At 40.4% G+C, this 22,957-nt stretch overlaps 1 protein-coding gene and 1 long non-coding RNA gene across 8 annotated transcripts in view; one reads left to right on the top strand and one right to left on the bottom strand.

Annotated features, from left to right (window-relative positions):
• LOC135309085 (leucine-zipper-like transcriptional regulator 1) overlaps window positions 1-22,957 on the top strand; it is a 50,516-nt gene that overhangs the window by 22,339 nt on the left and 5,220 nt on the right. For 2 of the 7 annotated variants that reach the window (XM_064434973.1, XM_064434974.1), the window contains exons 3-5: window positions 20,484-20,729; window positions 21,447-21,526; window positions 22,326-22,404. In XM_064434973.1, coding sequence (XP_064291043.1) covers window positions 20,573-20,729; window positions 21,447-21,526; window positions 22,326-22,404 — 316 coding nt within the window. In that variant the 5' untranslated portion in view covers window positions 20,484-20,572. Of the gene's footprint in view, window positions 1-13,190; window positions 13,779-20,483; window positions 20,730-21,446; window positions 21,527-22,325; window positions 22,405-22,957 lie in introns of those variants that run through there. The other 5 variants (XM_064434969.1, XM_064434972.1, XM_064434971.1 and 2 more) reach the window with 5 other exon arrangements.
• On the bottom strand, window positions 1,857-22,139 carry LOC135309087 (uncharacterized). The gene is made up of 5 exons (XR_010369393.1): window positions 22,010-22,139; window positions 19,315-19,399; window positions 16,637-16,774; window positions 15,517-15,660; window positions 1,857-2,326 (listed from the first exon to the last, which is right to left on the bottom strand). It is a non-coding gene; the product is annotated as an uncharacterized LOC135309087 (long non-coding RNA).

Here is a 22,957-nt window from a genome sequence, read left to right as displayed (position 1 = left end):
TGAGGGCAATGACTTCTCAAATTGTTTATCAGTTGGAGGAGTGTGATTTAAGATTACTGATGCATTAATTTTTGTACAGTTTGGGAAATCCTTCTAAAAAAACTGTGATAGAATTTACATGTATATTTTTGTTTCTCTGCTTTCACCTTGATATTTATTAGTACTATGAAACCTATAGAGGTGATCACCTGGATTTGAGATTTCCTAAAAGAATAAAGACTTGTCACAGCTCTGGATTTGATTTGGACATTTCAAGTATTCACACACTGGACTTGCAGACCATCCCTCTGAAGTGTTCATAAGATGAGGGAGCTGGAACTGCTGCTTGCCATGAAGGGGGCACAGGCACCTCTGGTGTGCTCCTACTCCTCTGCAGCCCCAAGGGGGTCAATCTCCAGTGAACACCTGGCTGCAGCACCTGGGTCACTGCTCAGCCCAAGCTCTGAGGAGGTGGGTACTGCCTGCATCATGCTCCTACTCTGAATCTGCACAAATAAAACAGATGGTGCCTTGGAATATTTCAGAGGAGAATATTCTGAAGACAACACGCACATTTCTAACCAGGCTTTGAGGTCAAACAGATGAAGTAAGCTTTAGTTAACCACAGACACGTTGGTGTTCATTCTCTTGGTTCTCTGCAGATTTTAGCATCTCTCTGACTGCATCCTGAGTTACTTCAGCGTGAGCATGAAAAGCAGGATAACTTGCACAGCACTTTGTTTTGTTGTATTCCTTTTGCTTCTTGCCAGAAAACCATATTTTTCTTTGATTCTTCTGTGCTCTCCTTCTTCCTCTTTTTCTTCAAGATTTAATTAGAATGATGAAATAATTTTGATTAAAAGGAATCACTGGAGATAACCTCATCCTTTACCTGCTAAAAACAGAGCTTCAAAGTTAAGTCAGGTTGCTTAGCACTTTACCTGGTCTAGGTGTGAATATCTCCAAGGGTGGACATTCCAGTCTCCCTGGGCATCCTGTTTAAGGCTTTGACCACCCTCACTGTGAAGTCCATATGAAGTGTAGCTCATGTTCCTCTCTCATGTACATATATAAGGCTGGGAGGTTTCCTTATGCTAACATACAGCATCTGGTAGAAAACCTGGATAGGGAAGAAGTTCTGGGCTTGGGAAAGAAGGGATTTATAGCATGGAGAAATGAGGAAAAGCCAGGATTTTACATTCATAGTAGGAGAGACACTGATGAGCAGGAGTAAAAGGAATCATGGCAGTGAGGGAGAAAAGCAAGCATTGCTTCACAGATCAGGCAAGGTCATGTGTGGGAGGAGAACTTGGATGATGACAAGGCAGGACCATAACTGAAGTGGTCACCACCCCCAGATTTGGGTATACCTCTTACAACCCTAAATAAATCTTCAAGAGTGTGTCATAGCTAAAAATATCTTGCCAGTTCTGGCATGAAAGTTGATTGCAGGAGCTTCCAGAGCATTTTGCTCTCTTGGCTCTCTGTGCAATTCCAGTTGGATAGTGCATTTCACATTTAAAACAGTGCTGATCTTCTGGTCTGCTGCTGTTCTGTTCCAGAGAAAGTTGTCTTTTTGAAGAAAGAACTACAGGTCTTGCAGCATGCAAACTCAGGCAACACATAATATTTATACAGGGCACTGTTTATAGAGAACTCCAGTTTCATTCACAGTTAATTCTCTTAAAGACTGCTGGACTAAAAAATGCTTTATATGCAGATATTCTTCTTCATAACAATACCAAGGAGTTGGAGCAGTGATGAGGAAATTTTAGTAGTCAGCAATATGAGGTAGAAAGCATTTTCCAATACTGATAAAAAGGAGAACAGAAATTGAAGGAAAAATATTTTCTTTTGCTGATTATTTAATTGTTCAGAAAAATATAATGTGATAGTTAAAACTGCTCTCAGGTGTATAAAAGCAATGCTAGCAGCAATTACACTTTGCAATAGCAGAATGCAAAGAAGAATACAGATGTGTGAAAAGAGGGAGAAGATCTTTAAGAAGGGTGAGATGAGTTTGTGTTCATAAGAACTGAAGCCTAGGTGGTTTATAATAGGAAATCACTTTTAGTGTTTTAAACTTGTTAACTGATGATTCCTCCCAAGACTGTTGTGAAGCAGGGAAGGATTATGCCTTGTTTTGACAGATGGAGAAAAGGCTAAGTTCTTACCAGGAACTTTGCCAGCTCCTTTCAATGTAGTTTCCAAGGAAGATCTTTCCCTTCAGAAATCTTGAAGCTACAGACATCTCTCAAAGCTTCCCTCCGTTACCGTGGGAGAGCAGATATGGTCATAGGTGTTGAAGGTACTGGCCTGGCTTTTTGGAACTCTGACTGGAATCAACCTGAACAAAGAACAAGCAGAAACAACCTTTCCTTATATGATGACTCACCCTGCCAGAGGAAGATTAGTCAATGGAAATTTGTGTGTGCCTGTATTAGTCAGTAAATATGTACCCATGCCTGCACAGGGCCAGGGGCAAAGCACCAGGGCAGTGGGAGTGGAAGGCTGAGTGGAGCAGTCACAGTTTTTTTGCTGTTGGCACTCCAGCATCAACAGAAGTAGGAACAGAGGAATGCTAGGCTGATTTCCAGCACTGTAACAGACTGAAGTGTGGAAGATGTCAGGTGCTGAGTCTCAGCTCTCCCATTTACGTTTTCTGCTCAAAATCTGTCTAAAGCATACTCCAACCTTTCCCCTAAACATGCTCTTTTCAACTCATCTGTGGTCAGTACAGGACTGTTAATTTTTCCTAGATTTTTTCACAAGGAAAATTATTCATTCTAGAACTCATGTAACTCTAGGCTCATATTGCACTGCCCTATTAATCAGTAAAGTGGTAATGTGGTAACCAGAGTCTCACAGTGGTAAAGGTAAGTAGAGATTTAAGAAGTTCGCATTTAGTATTCATTAAAAAGCCAGCCTGCTTCTTTTTCTTCATCCTGGTCATTGAGCACACTTGCATCAGGATAGTTCATATATATTGTCAGGTGTACCTTGGCTTTGCCATTCTTTCCCAGAAGTTTCTGAAATAGAAAGAATTACTTGCCAGCTAAACCAACTCCAGCTCACATGTTCCTGATATTATTTTGAATGTTGCCAGCAACATGGTATATCCATGTTCACATCCTAAATGCAGCCTTCACTAGAGATCCAAACAGAAACCTTTCAAAGTTCTCTTCATGGCAACTTCTCTCTACAATGAACTGTTGTTGAAACAAATCTGGAGATAAATGGGACCTCAACAACATGACTTTGTGCCTCTTGGTTCATCTAAAACTTCAGGAGTTTAAAACCTGCAGATTCAATCACATAAATAAAGGCTGCTAATACCCTAGTGTAAAGAAATATTTTCATTAATCTTAATGATTATAAGATCATTCTGCTGCCATATTCTCTCCACTACTCATTAATTGTAGGACATTAATAAAGTTCCTGCTTCCAATGTATCTTGATGAAACAATAACCAATAACAACCCCCAGCAACACCAGCCCAAACCACTGGACCCAGTTTCTGTGTTCCAAGCTCCTAATGTGATCTGAGCAGCTTTAAAATAACTGTTCCTATATAGTTTTAATGGCACACACAGACTGAGAATCCCTCCCTGACCCCTAGCAGAGGGTCTTCAGAGGGGGTCCACATGGAACTGGGCTGGGAGAGCCATTTGCTTACTTATTCACAATTTCCTTAGCTTAACTACCAATGCCTACAGGCTTCTAGTTTAGTCTGTTCAGAGGGGAAAGGGAAGACAAAATCCTCTTGGTTAGCAAAGTATTTTCTTTATCATCACTCCTTACTCTTTTAAAAAATTTCCCAAGTTACACATCTTTGCAAAATAACAAGTCATTCGTCTTTTCTCAGTCTACTCTCACTCCCATGCCTTCCAGGTTTTATCAGCATTTCAGGTGAGACAGAATGCCTCCTGTTGCTCTCTGAAGATTATCTGTCTTAATATTTGGCAATGATTTGCTCTCATTTGCAGAGAAGCCTCCCTCTTTATATGTAGTTGCCTTCTTTAGTCATATGCCCCAGCCAAAATACTCCAGCTCTGCATCGATGGAATTTGGGTTTTTTGTGGGGTTAGGATGGGAACAAGACACATTCAGAGATTACACCCTTGACTACCTGACATTGGTCTCTCCGTTTTAGTTATTGCAGGTTGAAAGGTCAAACACTGCCCTGGTCTGAGCATCATCATAGACTTCATCCAGATTTTCAGTACAGACTAGAAAAAGAATGGCAAACCTAGCCCAAATGAGCTCACCATACAAAACCAGTGCATAATTCAATGCTGATATTTTTGCTTCTCTTAAGTGCACCTCATCTCTTGTAATAAAAGCTATTGGGATGACAAGCAGTTACTGGTTAGGATAAGAACAAAAGGGAGAGAGGAAGACGACTCAGAGTGGGTTGCTTGTTAAAGAAACTCATTATTTAAATATTAAAATAGGAAACACACTGCAGAGAAAGAAAAAAATTCCATTCAACTGCTCTTCACATTCATTTCTTGTCATTGAAAGCTATCAGGTATCACTGAGTCTAATTAATCACATCCTGAATTGCCATGCATAAAATAAAATTGTTCATTTAGGGGATCAAAAAAACCCCTTAAAACTGTGTTGTATGATTTGCTTCTATTTCTTATCCACATATGCTGTATCTCAGCTTCTCCTAGTGCAAGAGGATGTTCTGTCCTCCTGAAATTAGGTACTGAACACATTTAACCTGTGTAAGTTTCAAAGCCACCCCACCTTTTCAAAGAAGATAGAAACACAAAAATAAAATTCATCACAGATTATTTGACTCTTAGCTAAAGGAATTACACATATTGAAACTACATTTCAACTACTGAGACAGTCTTGAGCTTAATTTTCATTGAAACCTCTTTGCACAACAACGCATCTTTCGGGGCAGAACATCTTCTTTTGCCATGTTCTGTTGAGCCACTAGATGTCCTTCGTTCCTACTTAAAGCTCCAAGGGGGAGAATCCATGAGGAAAAGCGGGACTAAGGTGGAACTCAAGCAGTGCAGAAGCATATTTGTGTTCACATCATGCAGCAGTTTTCTGTAACAGGTGCTGGTCGTTTGAATCACACCACTGAGTGTGATTCTGCAAGTCACAGCAGTTCCAGATATTGGTGCTCCAAACAGACAACAACAGTAACTGTGTCCAGACAAATTACAAAATAAAGAATCCTCAAGATTAGAAAAGGCCTCCAAGATCATCAAGTGCAGCCTTCAAACAAGTAAGGCTATGCCCACTGAGCCACATCAAAAAGTGCCATGCTCACCTGTTTTTTTGAACACTTCCAGGGATGGTGACTCCACCACTTCCTGGACAAACTGCTCCAACTTAACAACTCATTCAGTGAAGAAATTCCCAATATTCAATCTGAGCCTCCCTTTCACACAAAAAAAGTGCATATATGGCAAATACAAAAATCAGATGAGACTGAAGAAAGCAGATGAAGATAGCATTGAGGAAAATGGACTAGAAACCCAGGCATCACAGAAGCCTGCATAATTCCATTCCAAACTATATATTGACAACAGCATTTTTTCATATACACATTATTTTTTTGCCATTCATGAAGTAAAATGGCATAGTCTCTCATGGCAGTCAGACTAGATCTTATTTAATGAAACCATACATTTGTCTGTAGTTCACTTGGGGTTTGGAAAGGACCATATCACCATGTAGATTTAGATAACTCCAGTCTAGCTAGGGAATGGTCATATCAGTATCAGACTGTGAATGCTGGGCAATATAAGCCAGACATGACACAAATAACAGCATTTGACTTACACTGGCAATGATGAAAGCAAAGTCCAACACTGCTCTGGAGGAAACAAAATGTTTCACCCAGTAAATAGAGTCAGGAAGCTGCTTGCAACTGCCCACTAGCTGTTCAACTCCCTTTTCCCTTCCTGCACCCTATCTCCTTTCACAAGTTTCCTGACCCCCATCAGTTAATTTATACCATCAGCACTTTGCAAGACCCCGCCACAGAAAGTGCTGCATCTCCAATTCTGTTTAGGAAACTCTTCCTCCGATTAGGACTCACTTCCTCAGTATTTTAAATTCACCAAGTGGAAGGAAAAGGTCACATCTAAGGAAGAAAAAAGAAGAAACCCTTCCTCTGGATTAGTTTTGCCTTTTAAGTAATGTGAGTGATGCCAAGTTATATCCATATAAGAAACAGGACTCCAATGGCCTGTTGGCTTTTTTTTTGTCAACAAAATGTTCATGACAGAAGGTTACAACATGTCCTTTTCCGGTTGTTTTCAAAACAGGGGTGCTGTCATTTTTCAGTAAGGATACATATAGAAGGTTCTGCCAACTCCTGCACTTGTTACCTAATTTTAATGCCACTGACTGAATGACACAGATTTTCATTGCTAATTAAATATCAGATCATGGTACACAATCTCAATGTTATTCATACTTTTAATGCCTGATTATTTCAGGGGGAGCATAAGCAGCTCAATGCCTTTATGAGTCTTGATCCTATTTTTCAAAATAAAGGGAAAAAGTATGCAGTTCCCAAAATGTATTTGTTTGTCCAAGGCATTGTCAAAGCACAGAGAGCTGGGAATGTAAGAACTTAAACCTACACAATATGCTTTTGGTCTTCTCTACAGGAGGCCTTTGAACTCTTCTGATTCTCCCTCCCAGCTGTTCTCAGACTGACTCCACTGCAGTGAGTGATGGCTGAAAAGATGGTTATATACAACCATTGCTGGCCCTCCAATTGCTGCATCCAGTCTGGAGCTGTTCAGATCAGAGTCAACAACAGTTGCAACCAATATATTGTGTATTGGTGACCAGTTTCCTCCAGGCCATCTATCAGCAATATCAGAGAGGGTCGCATCCAGAGCCTAGTGACCATCAATGTGAAGTGTGGTTTTGTTTTCAATGAGATTTGTATCAGATTGTTATTTCCACTGATGAACGATAAACTAATAATTATGGGGGCTAATAAATCTTATAGCTCCACATAATCCCTGGTGTTCATTGCAATGCTTAATAACCCTGCTCTCACCAGTTATCTAACCCAGTCTGAAGCTAAATGGGTTTTTTTTCACAGGCCAATACACACATTACACAGAATCTCCTTTCCCCTCCTGCTTACTCATGCTGTTGGCCATCTTTTTAATAGGAAACTGAGAACTCAGAAATGGAGAGAACAGAATGACCTATTGAACCAATTTTGCTCCACAGCAGAGCTGACAGGAAAACGGCTGCCTCAGCTCAGGGTTCCAGGAATGGAAAAACAGATGTTTCTTAACTGCATTTAACAGATGCTATTCCAGCTTGAAACAACATTTTAAAATGCAGATCTCAAGTGTTTATGTATTTCCAAAGTATTCAAAGAATGGGAAAGTAGAAATTTCTTGCAAAGTCTTCAAGTAGTGCCAAGCATGCTTTTATTTTTTTTCCCCCTTTAATTTCCCGAACTGACTTCTCCAGTTTAGCATTCCTGTGGCTGATAGATGCACCTAAATATGCATTGGTGCCTACACGCCTTAGATAATCAGATCAGGTAGATTAACACTGCCACAACACTTGCATGTGACCTTGGGCAAATCCCTTTATTTCCCTGGATCTCAGTTCCCCATTTATGCTACCTAGAGCTTGTAACTTTTCCTTAAGAGCATCTCTCTCAACTACCAATATCTACAATAGCTAATATATAGAAACCACAAACAAGAACACAGCCCCAGGCAATTGCCACAAAATAGATTTTAAAAACTAAATTAACTAACATTCAGTGAATGGCAAGGGTACATACACCAAAGTGGTTGAGACACAGGCTCTTTACAGGGGAATTGGAGACTATCCTGTCTGCTGGGAAGGCTCTAAGTCCCAGCATCAAGACAGAAGGGCAGAAATGTAAGAAGACAATAGTTTCCAGCCTATTCTCTGAATATATTCAAGTTGCTGTGTTATTCAGCCATTACAGTCAATTCTTAATTTAGAATTAAAAACCAGGAAGGGAGAGAAAGGCGTGCTGAAACAATCTTACCCTGAGCCTGACAGGTTTGCCTCTGAGTACGTTTAGCCCATGGAAGGAACTCTTCTGTCAAGCATCACAGAATTGTGGGTTATTATTCTCATACTACAAATAGAGAACTGAAGTGACAGCAAGGAATAACCAAAAATATACATTAAAGATCTCAAGTCCATGGAACTGTGCATTTCCCAAGAATAAGCTTTAGCCCATATTTACACAGTTTCCTTCTTCCAGTTATGCCAAGTAAATCACAAGAGCTGGCTGTGATAAAACACTCTGAGCACTTCCTTCCCTGGCTGAAACCAGAGATATGCTACCAGCCCCAAAATAGAAAACACCTCAGCTCAAATTGGTTCCCAGCTCTCGTGATAGTTTTGGTGGAAGTGAAGGTAGAGAAGATGACTTTACTGAAGGAGTTCTTGAACTTGTCAGATATTCCTAATGTTTAGAGTACTGTGCAGTCTGGGGTTGGGGAACTGAAGCTCTTAATGGGAAAGAGGTGTCACCATCAATACCAAAAGAAAAGGAGCAGAAGCACAAATTTAAGTAAGTCATTTCCCTGATGTTGAAATGTACTTGTAGCAATTTCCTGGTGTCCTCCCATACACTCCATTGATACACAACAAGTATAAAGAACATTAAACCAAATGGATTATCTTTACTAAAGAGCTATTGTGAAGAGGATTCTATTCCACTAGAGAGATGGAAAAATCACCGCTTTTAAACACTGTATATTTAGTCCTTTTCAAAAAAACTAAATACTTTCTGAAAAAAATGTTGACTTTCACAGAATGATTATTCTATGTGAAAAAAATGAGGCATTATTCAAATATTTCAAAATAAAAACAAAATACTTGGGATTAGAAATTATTGAAACACTCGCCAAACATTTTAAATACATAGACTGGAACCCTTAAAACAAAGACTTCAAATGTTGACTTTCAGAACTAAGATAACTTCTTGTTTTAAGCCAGCCATAGTAGAAATTTCTTGTACCTTTAAATAATACTGTATACAATACAGCAGTCTTAAGGGTAAAACCACTGGCTTTTAACAAGGCATTAAAGGTCAGTGATTAGAATTTAGTGTAGATTGTAACAACACAGACGAACTGATGCTGGGTGCTCTTGTTGTTCCATGGCCAGAGCCTCTATTCTTGCTTCTTGTATTCATGTCTCATAAATTGTTCAAAATTTTATTGATTGAATTAACAGTCAAAATATCACTTCTCAACATCTGGTTCATATTCTTGTCCCAGATATGCTGGTGCAACTCTAAATTAAACTAAATGCCTTACATGGAGTAACTCTATGATGGTGTTTGGAAGAAGTGCAAGTCTTTAAAAAACATCTATGTTTGCAGCCAAAAAAAAAAAAAATCACAGGTGGTTACAGCCTCTGTGGCACAAGATTGCCATCCAGTGGTATTTCCCAAACCTGTATTCACTGAAGGCATTCCCGGAGAGTTGACCAGCAGCCAGTGCTGCTTATATCTACCAACCTGTCAGCTGCAAATTCCAACTCCTGAGTAGCTATTGCTAGGCTGAGAGGAACATTTCTCTTTAAAATTGATAACTTATCTCTTTTTTAAAAAAAACAGCTTTCCATATTGAAATAGTTTAGACAATGAATGTAGATTTTGCTTCCTTAACAGCAGGAACATGCTGAAGGGGGAGGCCCCTGGCACAGCTAATTTCAGAGGTACTACCACCACCCTAACGCTGCCTCTCAGCTACTTGTCAGCCCCTCAGCTGGCATGGCATTAGTCAGATCTGAGAGGAACACATCAGTGCTCATTTAAGCATCCTTGAATAGAGCTACACCACCTGCTCTGGAGTGCCCTGTGCAGGGGATGGAGCTGAGACTGAGTGATCAAGCTTTGAGGCTGGTTTCATGTGAATACTTACCCAGACATCAATATGGCTACTGGCATCTCTGATCTGCAAAGAACAGGCCCTGAACTCAGACCTTCCACTTCCCGGATAAATGCTTTACCTGCTCTAGTAGATCACAGAAATGTCTTTTAGAGGGAACAGGTACAGCTCCAGTTGTCAAGACTCAGTCTGATTGGCATCCTTTAGAGAGGTTTGAGGATTACCTCTTGAACTGAGCCTCTCTGGGGAACTGAATGAAGCAACACAAAGCTTTTAGTTCCTGATTGAGCTGAGATATGAAAGAGTGCCAAGCTGCTCAGCCCTGTTGAACTGGTGCAGATCTAGGTACACAGAGAGGCTCTATACAGCAGAATATAGCTTCTGTATAAACAGGAAACGTGGTTTGGGAATCTAGGCGTGGTGCAAGGTCAGACACAGCTCACTGGGGTTTTTCCACCATCTCTCTTTTAGACTTAGGAACTCAAATTCTCCTCTAAAAACTTATTTTTTGGACTTGGCCTGTAGCCAATAAAATAAATTTTGGTTAAAACCCCATTATTTCATGCCAGTTGTACCTTATTCTCTGTTTCAGCCTCCCCCAACTGTAATGTTTTCCATTGTATTTAACTGTATCTCTTGCAATGCAGATGTGTAGGAATGACTACGAATGATTCATGGACTTCTTTGGCCTGATTGCCCACAGATTAAATAATTTCATACAATGTTCCCATTAGCATTACAGGCATCTTACTTCTAAACAGGAATTGAGTTATGTGGGGCTGTGGAGGCACCATTGCCATTAATACTTGCATGGCAGAGTTCATCCCCATGAGCAGCCCTTTCTGCCAGGTCTCTTTAGGAGATGAAGAAACAGGAAAAGCAATAGTTTTCTTTCTAGGAAAAATTCCATTTTGATACATCTTTTGCAGTAGCATGTGAAATGAGATGCTGAAGGTTCAGGCTCCTCCTAAGAGCAAAACAACAGCAGAGTTTCTCCCTCTAACTTCTGAAAGGGATCAGTGGGGTGCACATAAAACTGCACATTATTTTTACGATCATCTACTTCACATTTCACTCTGTTCAAGAATGAAAAGTTATACACTAAATTAGTAGAAATAAACTATTTTACCTAGAATTGGTCTAGTCAAAGTAGTCATATTCAAAATTGTATGAAATATTAACAAGTGTGGAAAAGAAAATATACATAAACATTTTGCATTGAAGAATAAAGACTCAAATGCTGAAAGTGAGACTCATTCTCCAGGACTAAAATTAATGTGATTTGACTTATGAATTTCACGTGGCCCAATTGCTTTGCGACTCAGAAAGTGAGAGACTGGTAAATCAGCTCTTTGTGTGCTTTGTAGCAATCATCATAGTATGGATATGTGGTAGAATGAAACAATGAGTAATTTATGTTTCAAGTCAATAACAAAAAAAAGGTATCCTCAGACATTTTCAAAGCAGTTTGATTAATTTTCTGTTTATGAAACCCATGCTGCAATCCACAATTAATTCAAATTTTTAAAAAATCAGAAAAAAAAGTAAGAAGAAAAACATATCCGAAAAAATAACTCCTCCCTTCAAAATAAAAGTAGAACCCAAATGATTATTATCAGAAACACAGACATTACTTGGTGTCTATGGGATCAATACAGTTTCCTCACATTTATCCAATAAAACAGAACAAATATTTTTAGTCTTTTCTTAGGTAAGCTGCTTTCTCCTAGATAAAATTTTACTGCTGGCTCCTGTACACAGGGAAAGAAAATTATCTTCTTGGAAAGCAAGTGTTCTGTCAGTGCAAAAGGCTGCAGTGGGCAGTTGCAGCAACAGCATTAATGACTTGCTGGCAAGAGAAGCTTTGAGCAAAGGTGGGATACGGACACAATCACAATTTACATTTTCTGACACCTTTGCTGGGGCTTTCTGCTCAGGAAAAAAAAAATTGATTGGGGGGTGTCTAAATTTAGTGAAACCTTCATACTGTTCATATTTGATCAGACTGGAAATGAAAAGACAACTGGCAAAATCTCACCCTTCCAGGGTGCAGACCTCAAAGGAAGAGCCAAAGACAAGTGCAGATCTGCCACCTCCTGTTTCTAGTGTGGACAATACAACGACGGAAATAATTAGCTAATCTTTCATTTAAATAAAGCCTTTTGGGGGAAAGGCTAAAAATAAACACTGATTCATTCCTTGTCAGGGAAGTTTCTTCTGTCAATTATCACATTGTTACTGCTGTTTTTAATCTAGTCAGATGGTGAGATTGGCAATCCTTTCTGCAGGGGCTTCTGGGTGTTATTTTGTGGAGAATCTTACTTGAAGGACTGATTACTGCTTTTATGGGAGCCAGTGGGAGTTTGGCCACAGTCCTTCACGCATGTTAATTTGAGGGACTTCCAAATGTTAGCTAATGATCTCAGAGTTCTTTTTATGAAATATGTGTGGGTTTGGTTTGGGGTTTGGGTTTTGTTGTTGGGTTGTTGGTGTTTTTTTTAATCCCTAGGAGAACACAATTAAGGCTGGAGAAAGTACTGCACTGTAGCTCTGGACTGGCCTCTCAATAACACCTGAATTCTAGAATGACAAAATTCAGCAGCACACATCACTACTACAGTCAGATATATTACACATATTAAAATCAAATATATTTGCATTATTTATATAGTCCACACCATATGCTCTGCATTGCTGTGGACTGGGTCATCCTGTTGGCCTTCGCTTGCAGCTACCTAAGTAACTCTTTTTTTAGGAGCAATACTAAGGGGAAAGCTTTAGCCTCCGCCTCAAAGCAGGGAAATATGTCAGCATGGAAAATAGATGCACGTGTGGGTGGGGGAGTTTCATTCCTGTTTTCTGAAGCCTTATGTAGCTGTAAACGAGAAACAGGCAAAAAAGCGAGCCGGTGGCAGCCGAGCGGAAAGCCGAGGACACAAGTCCAAGCAAGCGCTGGGGCTGCGGCTCACCGAAAAGGGATCTTTGGGCTAAACGCTGCCTGAAAGGGCTTGAAACGGAGCACACCAACAAACACCGCTCTCCGTCCTCCCCCTTCCCCCCGCCGCTACCACAGAAAAAAACCAAAAATCCACAACCAAAAGTTATAGAGATGTTTGTTTCTGACTGCGTTCAGGCCAGAAAGGAGATGTTGCACTTTCCCCATGACTAACAGGGCAGTTATCGACTACGAGACGTTCCTCCCGCAAGGACCGCAGCACCCCGCGCATCGCGGGCTCAGCCTCCCGGGACGCGGGCGAGAGCCGCGGCCCCCGCGCGGCCCCGAGCGCGACCCCACCCGCGGGGCGGGCGGCCCGGGCGGCCCCGGCGGCGCCGCGCAGGCTCCGGGCAGCGGCCGCGTCTCCGCCCGCCCCGGGCCCGCCGCCCGCGGCTGCGAGGGGAGGGTGAGGCCGGGGATCTCCGTGCTGCCCCGCTGGGCTCAGTGCCTGGGGCGGACCTGAGGGGCGGCAGCGGGCGCGGCCAGGCTCGCTGCACCCCTGCCACATGCCGGCTGACGAGACTCTTTTTCCTTTTCTTTTCCTTGCCCCCTCTCGCTGAGGCCTGCCCGCCAGCGGGGGCACCTGCGGCAGGCAGAGGCAGCCCGGGGCCCGCCGAGGAGCAGCGCCCGGGCTCCGGGGGCAGGAGCGCGCTGCGGGCCCTGAGCAGCGCTCCCGCACGGCCAGCAGCGCAGGGAGCACCGGCACAGCCTGGCCGGGCACACCGCCGGACTGCTGGACAGCGAGCGGGGCTGGGGGCAGCCGTGCACAAAGTCGCTTTCACTCAAAGGTACGAAAAGAAACAAAGCGCATGAAAGGAAGGAAGGAAGGAAGCGCTGTCAGCGCTCAGCAGCCGGGAGACCGCTGGGGACAGGGACCTGCCGCTTCCGCGATGCTGCGCAGGAGGTCTGCGGTAGGAACTGCCAGAGCTCTTGCTGCCTGCCTCCAGTTTAGGAGATTCACCACCCTCTTTTTGCTCATTCCCTTTTCCACAGTCAAAGAGCATAAAGCACAAAATGCCTTCTATCGAGCAAAAGACAAACAAAGAAATGCAACCATCCAAAACCCAAGCCAGAGTGCATCTGGCTTGGGATGAATACTGGACCATGTCAGCTGGGAGTGAGAATTTTTCAGAAGGCTGGACTCCAGTCCAAAACGGACCCTGTCATTTGGAGTCTGAATATGAAAACAGCTTGCAAAACATTTTTTCAGGCTTCTGACAAAAGGGTTGGTCCTTCTTTTGCTCTGGTATCTAGGCTACATTGTGCAGGCTCATGCATATCACTGGTTTTATTCACATGAGTAATTCCATTTGAATTTGGAGCGACAATGTGTATGTGTAAAGTTACTCATATGCTTTCTGTCTCTTTTATATATTGAAATTATGTGGGTTTGGTTTTTTCCACTTGATGGTGCAGCCCAGTAACTGCTGGCATCAAGGTTATAGTGAACCATCACAGTTATTATTACTGTTTGTCAGCTGACACCTTTGTTTTCCTTGCCAGACTAAAATACAGCTATTCCTCTCTATGCAATCTATTTCAGCTATGCAATAATATCATGTTTTTATGCAACCATCTTTCACCTGATGGTGTAAATTCATCTGCCCATAAAAGATCTTTTTGTACTCACTTTTTCTCCAGTCATGACTGACAGTCATTCCAGTTGTGCCATGTGAGTTTTTCTCACACAAGTCTCTCATGACTTCTCCCATACAGAATAATCTAAATTCATACTGATTCTAGCAGAATATCTGGATGTTTTAGTATCTGCCAGCTGGAACTTTTTATTTTTCTGATTGCCAAATGCCCTCTCTTTACTCCTTCATATTTCTTCAAGCTACAGCTTCTGCTATTCTCATAACCTTGTATGTCTTCTCTATCTCATTGCTGCATGTTTGTCTAAGGGCAAAATGTCACGGGGACAAGAAAAACACAATGTCTATCTTCCATGAAGTGTGGCATTAAGTTTTAAGTGTGACTAAGTGTTTTATTAGATGCTTCTTTTCCTCAGTCAGGGGATATAAAGAACAACTAAGTAAAATGCAATGCTGACTTTTTGATTTTAATGGAATATAACAGTTTTTCACTGATAGACTCTCAGCTGTCAGGTATATACTACTCTAGTACCCTTAATTCATGCCTGAGGAGAGTAGTCAGGCTGAGCAGCCTCTGACTCCTTTGTCAACCAGTGTCTTTCTTCCTAACCTGGAAAATTTTGTGAATTAGTGTGAGTAGAGTCTCCCTTAGGAAATAAAGTATTTTGAAGTTACTTCAGCAGCAGGTCACAAGCTGTCAAGGAGACGCATTCAGTCACACCTAGGGACAGATTTATTACATTCAATCTCCAGGGGACCTGCCTACTGTACCTTGAAGGAATCCAGCTAGTTAGTTTTTGTGAAATCCCCAAATGATGCCTTCTAGGAACACTGAGAACTGCTATTTCTGGGGGAAGGGTGATGACCTGTGCATTGAAATGACCTGCTCCAGTGGTGACAGCACAAATTACTTCCAAGGAAAGGCTAAAAGGCCAAATACATCTTAAGACTGCCCTGAGAACACAATGGGAATTTCTCATTTCTTTTCTCATAAAGTCTGAGGACCAGGAACTGTATTTCCTCCCTCTGTCATACATAGAAGATGCAAAATCACCTGTTTGTCTCGGGTAATTTCTGAAGAGCCCAGAAGTCTTGCTGCAGCAACCCTTCACAGTCAGGGTGTCCATTCCATTCTCCATTGTGCTGAGACCACAAGAGAAACTGAGTTCTGCCTATGGGTGGAGTCACCAACAGGACCCTAAATAAGATTTGAAAAGCAGATTAGGTTCCTGCAGTAAATATCCTAGGAAATAGCCTATTAAGGACCATAAATAAATAAAACCCATACACACATTGATTATGAGCATAAACTTTTGATCACACATGGCTGCTACCCTGGATTTATATATCCATAACATGCTATACACTTGTGCCACCCCTGGATGTGTATTTAGGGAAGCTCTTTCTCAGAAACTTCATTCAAAATTGAGATGCAGTTAAATGATTGCTAATGTAAATTGTAATTAACAGATTATGTGGTGAGATCTACTAATCAAAATTATATATTCTAATTTTTAGTTTATTAAAAAATCCCATTCTTTAAAAAAACCCAAACTATCAAACAACTAACAAACAAAAACCAAAGAAAAAATCCCCAGCAAATGAAATTTTAATTTACTAAGGAAACTAAGGTGGGAAAAATGTATTCACTTTCATCTTAGCATAAAACATTTAAATACAGTGGAAAAGGCAATTTCCTGATTCATATGCTAGAAGTGTATTTAAAAATGTAACAACCCCAGAAATATTTAAAATACTGAATTTCTTTCTTCCAGATACTTCCTCCTCCACGATATTTGGGAAATAGATGAAATATTTACTGTATTATTCTAAACCAAGTTTGTATTTTTGTGTTTGTTTACTTAAAAATAAGAAATCTACCTAGCATATAGAAAATACAACTGCATATATTTACATTTATTTAATAAGTTATTTTATTACTACTTAAGAATTCACTTTGTAACAGGGATGAAATAGTGTTACAAAACACTAACGACTAAAGGATTTTCATTCCTGGGTGAGAGCTTCTAGAAAAAACAAAAGACAATGTATTAATAATGTCATTTTGCAAATTTTAATTTTGCAATGATACACAAACATAAATTTATTATGAACTTCTAAAATTAAAGCTTTAATATTAATGTGATCTGAATTAAAGTAAAGCAATCTCTTGCCTGCAGAGCTCCAGAAACACGCAGTGAGCTTTTCCCTGGGAGAGATTGATGATGTTCTCTCTGTTGTGCAGTGATGGTGCCAGTGCCCTCGGTGCTGTGGCACTGCTCTCTCCAGCAGGAGCGGTCACCTACAGAGCCCTACAGCATAGAGAAACTGTAATTATATGTTTTATATCATACAGTAGAGCATATTATAGAAACTGTAATAGATGCTGGTCAGAAGAGTTGCCCCCTTTAAAATACCTGTTCACGTCAAAAAGCATTTTGAAGCACTGAGATATACAGTGATCATGTTTACAAATACTGCCCTAAAATTGTTAAAATTCAACTAAGAGTTATTCAGGTAAAAGCTTTCCAGTTTTTCTGTCAGTTTTTAGTATGTCTGCTCTAAGCTTTATTCAGACAACAGGATTGTTATTGTTTTACTTGAAAGTACCTTTCTTCTGAACCCTGCAATCAGGATGGAGCCCTGTCTCCTGCTTTGATTTGTCATTTTGCAAAGCCTCTTTCTGTCCTTCAGCTTCTCCCTGTAAGAAGCAATACCTCTTTCTCTTCCCTTCCTTTTCTCTTGACTCCTGCACTTGTAAGCTCAGTCGTGTGGTAATTGCATTTTACAACATGTGGCCAAGCCAGGCCCTTATTTCAGTTCAGAATGCTAATAATACAGAACTGTCACAGACACCCAACAGTCCTAGAGCCATTCACATTTTCAGGTTGCAACTCTGAAGCTGAGCATCTCTGAAAATTACTTCCTGTATTTTGAAAAAAAACCCAAACCAAAACAAAAAAATACTCACCACAGAAAGAGTTCAGGTTATCCTGAGTTTAGGAAAAAATAAAATAGCAAACCAGAGGATACTAAATTTATCACACATAGTGAAGCATTGCAAGTAAACAAGATATACTGGAAAAAAAAAAGCCTTTTTCTCTATTCTAAACAAGTTGGGTTTGTTTCTTGTAAGGGCCTTGCAAGTCTCCAGAGTTTCCTCATTCATGCAGGCAGTCCCGTTAGAACAAGACTTACAATAAAACCACCTCTAGAGCCAAGGTTTCTGGGATAAGTACAAATGGGAAGATCTGTTATTATTTTTGAAAAGCAGTAAAGCATCAAGTTGCCTAGCGAGAAAATGCAGTGTTCTGTCTGGAAAGGTTCAAGGCTCGAGTTCAGAAAACTAGGTCATTAATAAAAAGCCCCAAACCAGAACAAGATTTCCTACTTGGGCCCCTCCCCATATGAGTGGTTTCATATCTCATTATATGCCAAAAAGCTTGATCATTTTAAAAATGAAACTTTTCTGAGTGTATTGAAAACAGATGGAAATGAATCAAGGGGCCGAGATAGAAAAAAAGCTTTAATGAAGATCTATTTAAGCAATACTTTAAATAAATAAATCAGTTGTCTGAGAAACCACATCTATCAGAAATATAAATAATTATATAATGAACATATAAACTACATTTCCTGAAGTAATTCCTGTCTTGCTACATTTCCTGAATTATTTGTATTATGAAACAGTAGTGGGGCGCCATTAATTGATACACAGTGCTACAGTTACTGCACTAATTGCAGCTTTCCAGGCCCTCCACTCAGCTCCTCCAGCCCTTTAACAATTGGGACTGATTGCACAGGAGCTATTTTTAGAATGGAATGGCAGAAGACTTTGGAGAGCAGCAGACATTTTTGTGTGTGCTACAGCTGTTTTGGGAAAAAAATAAAAAAAGTTGAATAAAAAATGTTCAGAGTTGTCTTTTTGATTTTTTTTCTGAAGTCAGAGCTTCCTATTGGATAACTGAGATTGTATCAAGTTGAAACTGAGGTCAGTGGTGCAGGACACAGAGGACAAGTCTCGGTGACATTGTTCTCAGAAGAGGAGCAGCTTTTCTTTGGAAGTGGGGTTGCTCAGGTTGACAGTAGATGAACTCTGCAGACAGGCAATCTGGGAGTCAAGTTTGCAATTTAAAATACCAGTGATGAAAGGCAAGATTCATGATTAACTTGGTGGGGTTTTTCCCCAGCTCTGAAGTGGAGCAATTCACTGATTGTTAGGGATTGTAGGTCTGCCTCCAAAAATGCTTCAGCTGAGAGTAAATGGCCAAGATTCACAAGGGTCAGCTGATGCTGGAAAGGTGTGACTGGGAGGTGACACCCATTCAGTTCAGCCCCACTTGGCCTTTTGTTATCCCACCCTGCTCTCCTGCCTTGCAAGAGTTCAGCTGGGCTAGATAAACAACTGGACAGGACTTTGTTGCTAATCTGTTATATAAAATCAGGGCTGTCATCATCTCTGAATACTTGTACAACAGGAGGCAAGGCTTGGAGGAACAAAAACAAGCAGAAATATGTAGGAAGGAGAATAACCAGCTTTATAACTGAGCAAGAAACCACAAATAGCAAGGGGACAAACCTGTTTTACCTTTGTAAAGTATTAGTAACCTGTCACCCTTTTCAGAGTTAATGATATCAATAGCAGTAATACCTTGGCACTGTTACACTGCACTGCATCAGCAAATTTGAATTGTACTAAGGAAGTGACTGTCCCCATTTAGTTGTGGAAGTGAATGATTTGGCTGTGGTTGCTCAGAAGCTTGGCAGAATTAGGGAGATAATCCCTGTTTCATGCCTTCAGCTGCTTTTCCCTTTTCAATGGGATGCCAGGAAGCATTATGGACTTACATACCTATAATGTGTCATTACTTCATATCTGCTAATTCCCATGGACATGAGAAATGCACCCTTAGTAAGTGCCACCCATCTTTGTATTCCTTCAGAAAAAACATACAAAGAATATACTTCAGTTTCTACAGTAATAGCTTACAATACTGTTGTGCATAATAAAAATCCCCCAACAAATTTGAAGTAGTTAATTTTGCCTGAATATGCTGCAAGAGATTTTCTAGCATCTCTTTGTCACTGAGTATGTACCAGTCTTAAAAAGGGTAAATTTTAGAGATGAATGGATGATAAATTAATTTAGGTATAATAATTTCATATTAATATGAAATATAACTAGCTTCTGTATGTAGCTTGTTTTACTGTAATCTTTGTTCTTCCTCACGTTAAGTGCAGCTTGCCCTGGACTTACACATTACCGTTAGGTAAATGACTCTTCCCTATTCATTTCCATCCTGGGTTCTCAATGCAGCTGGAATCTGGCTCCCACTGAAAACTCTTGGAGTTGGGAGACTTTGTCACTTCATTTGTTGACTTGCCACCTCGGACACATTATCAACACAAATTCCCAAATCTTGTATAATACTGGGGGGGGGGGTTTGGGTGTGCTTTGTAAAACAATCTATGTTGAAATAAGCCACTGTTTTGAAGAGGATTAATAGAAGAATATTTTCCTGGTACTTATGTCTTCACAGAACACAGTGACATCTTGTGGCATGGGAAGGGCTTGTGTCATTTTTTTTCCAGATGCATCCTCATTTCAGCAGGTTTACAGATAAAAGTTTAAACAAATTCTGGGCAATTGCTAATGCATTACTTCCATCTGTAATATTCACTCTTTCCAAAGTTGTTTTTAGTACAGGTTTGTCTGAAGTACTCTACTCTTTTAGTTGTGAAAAAAGACCCAGCACTGGTATTGTGAATGTAGTGTGTTGGAGCTTCACTGATTTCAGTTCACTGATATTCTCTGGAAAACTTTCAGTTCCAGGAATGTTGGAACTCATTCGCTGGTACAAGAATCCGAGTCAGAATTTCAGGTGCTTTACTCGAGTTGGTGTATTATCACAGATGGACAAAGCCGTCCAATGTCGCTTTTGAGGGGATTGAAAAGAAAACACAGTAACATTTTATCATAAGGTGGAGACTTTTCTTTTTTCCTTTTTTGTCTTTTTGCAGACCAAACTGTCCCTGATACTCTGGGAGCCTCCTCTGACATGGCAGAGCCCTTTGCAAGTTGATCTTTGGATGAGATCCTGGTTATCAGCATGCAGGGAAGAGCTGCCCGCGGTGCGCGGGGAGCGGCCGAGGCGCAGCGTCCCTGTGACCGCTACAAGCACGCCTGTGCTGTCTGCAGAGGCTGCCTTTATCTCTACGGAGGGCACGGCAGCACCACGCTGAGGGACTTCTGGAGATACCACACAGGTGAGCTGGCCCTTCTCCTGTATGTCAGGATTAAAGCCATTCTACATCGTCATCGTGAAATTGAGGACGCTCTGTACTTAACAGATTATCCTCATTTAAGGTCTTTCCATCACAGGGCTGGATAAACTGCTTTTTGTTCATTGGGCAGATGGGGGGTGTTTGCTCCTCTTGCAAGTGTCCCACAGAGTTTTGATTTCAGTTCAGTTCCTTTTGGTTTTTTTTTGTTTTGGTTTTTTTTTTCCTCGACCAGAAATATTGAGTCATTTAAAATACCCTGATTCTAGCAAGGGATATCAATGAGCTTTCCTGACTCTCTAACACAGCAAGAATTCATGGATATGAAAGTGCACAAAGGGAACATGTGAATATAATACCTTGTATTTTTTGACTTCATGTATGGTTTTCCCTGTTCAGTTGTTACTGGAATAAAACAGCATTGTGCTAATTGTTCATACTCATGGAATTGCCCAGTTTTGATGTAGGTAACAATTAAAATACAAACAGTAACAAATATTATATTTAAATGTAACTATTACTAATATTTAAATTTGCTAAATAGAGAAAAGGCATATATTTAATTTTTGGGAGAACAGAGGAAAGATGACAAAATGCTTCATTTTAAGCAGCACAGCCACATTCAAAGCCCATCTTTTCACCTTTTCCCTACTGTTTATGTGTTGAGTGCACCACTGTCTTAACTTCAGCTTTGGTTTATAGTGAAAAATGAATGGGAAATGTTGGAATGCTCAAGAGATGGTCCAGAAGAACTGGAAGAACATACAATGGTGGCTTATAAGGTAGTAGACCAGGATTATGTTGTCCATATCCTGACATTTTATTTCCTACCATACAGTGCAATAAAATGCCATAGGTATTATGTACTGAAATACTATGCCCAGAAAGCATTTTTGTGTTGTTGCAGTTCTGGATGTAGCCGTACCAATGTTTGGAATCTTTCTGCACAGAGTGACAGTAATTCAGCTCTGCAGCAGCCCTCTGGTTTCCTCAGTCAGTGCTCAATAAGTAGCAGGAATACCAGATAAAGACCCTGGCAGCACTTTCTCTGACTTATCTGTGCAGTTGTAACAGTTGCTCTGAATTCATTTGCATGATCAGCTACGGCATAAAAACACTCACTACAGAACTCGCGTAGAAGAGGGACGGGGGAGTAAAAGCAAAGTAAGAATTACAGCCCTGCCTGTGAGGGGAAGACAGAATTTAGGATATCAAGAGCTACCACACAAGGAAACATTTCTCTAAACATGCATAATCCAATGTACCTGAGCAATGCCTCAAGAGAGCTCCAGATTCCCAGCCCCGAAGCTGCCCCAGGCTGACAAGGAACGAGCAGTTCTGAAATACTCTCCTCATTAAACAGCAGAATGTTCTTCAGGGCTTCCCACTGGGAGAGAATAAAAAAAGAATAATTAAAGTTGGTGGCTTTTTAGGATTAATTGTTAAAACATTGTTTACTATATTTTGTAACTTGTTAAGTATATTTTGCTGATAGCAACCTTTGCATTTAAGAATTGTTTTTAAAAATATTTTAATGCTGTGTGCCTTCCTGTATGTGACAAATATTTGTGCATTTTGCAGGGCAGCCTGTATATTTTTGGTGGGATGGTGGATTCTGCTTTCACACAAGCAAAAACTCCTCTCTGGATATATGACATTGGTATGATACACAAAAGCCAGTCTTTTCCATGGGACATTCCATAGGCAGTAATAAATAATAAGAACCAAACTGTTTTCTGCTGCTGGTAACAGAGCCTTCCTTAAGCTTTACAGCAAGTAATGTGTGTAAAACTGTGTGCATATTTTCCCCTCAAAATTAGGCTGTTAAGCTATCAGAGATGCAGGTCTTACTTCAGTTAGAGAGGATTTTATGGGGAATTTTTTATATTTTAAGGTCTCCGAATTTTCATTCTTCCCCTCTCTCCTTTTAACATTTACTATTTGATAAGACCTGATAATTCATATATTATTTAATTTTTTTTAATGCCACATATATTTTAAAAACCAAGCTCTTATGGAAGAAAGTGGATCAGTAAATATATCTCATTTGTACTTTTACTGAAGAAACACATAAGCTAGAGCAAGAGAAATAAAATATTAAATAAAGTGGGAAATTAACATCAACATTTTATAACATGGATTTTTTTTTCCTAAGAACAAACATGTGGGATCTCTTAAGTGTGTATTCTAAGAAAAACAGTGCAGTGAATCTA

The sequence above is a fragment of the Passer domesticus genome, chromosome 10 (assembly GCF_036417665.1).
Source record: "Passer domesticus isolate bPasDom1 chromosome 10, bPasDom1.hap1, whole genome shotgun sequence".
NCBI classification, from domain to species: Eukaryota; Metazoa; Chordata; class Aves; order Passeriformes; family Passeridae; genus Passer; species Passer domesticus.
The sequence above is the reverse complement of the archived record's forward strand: the minus strand, read 5'-3'. Positions and strand labels throughout refer to the sequence as shown.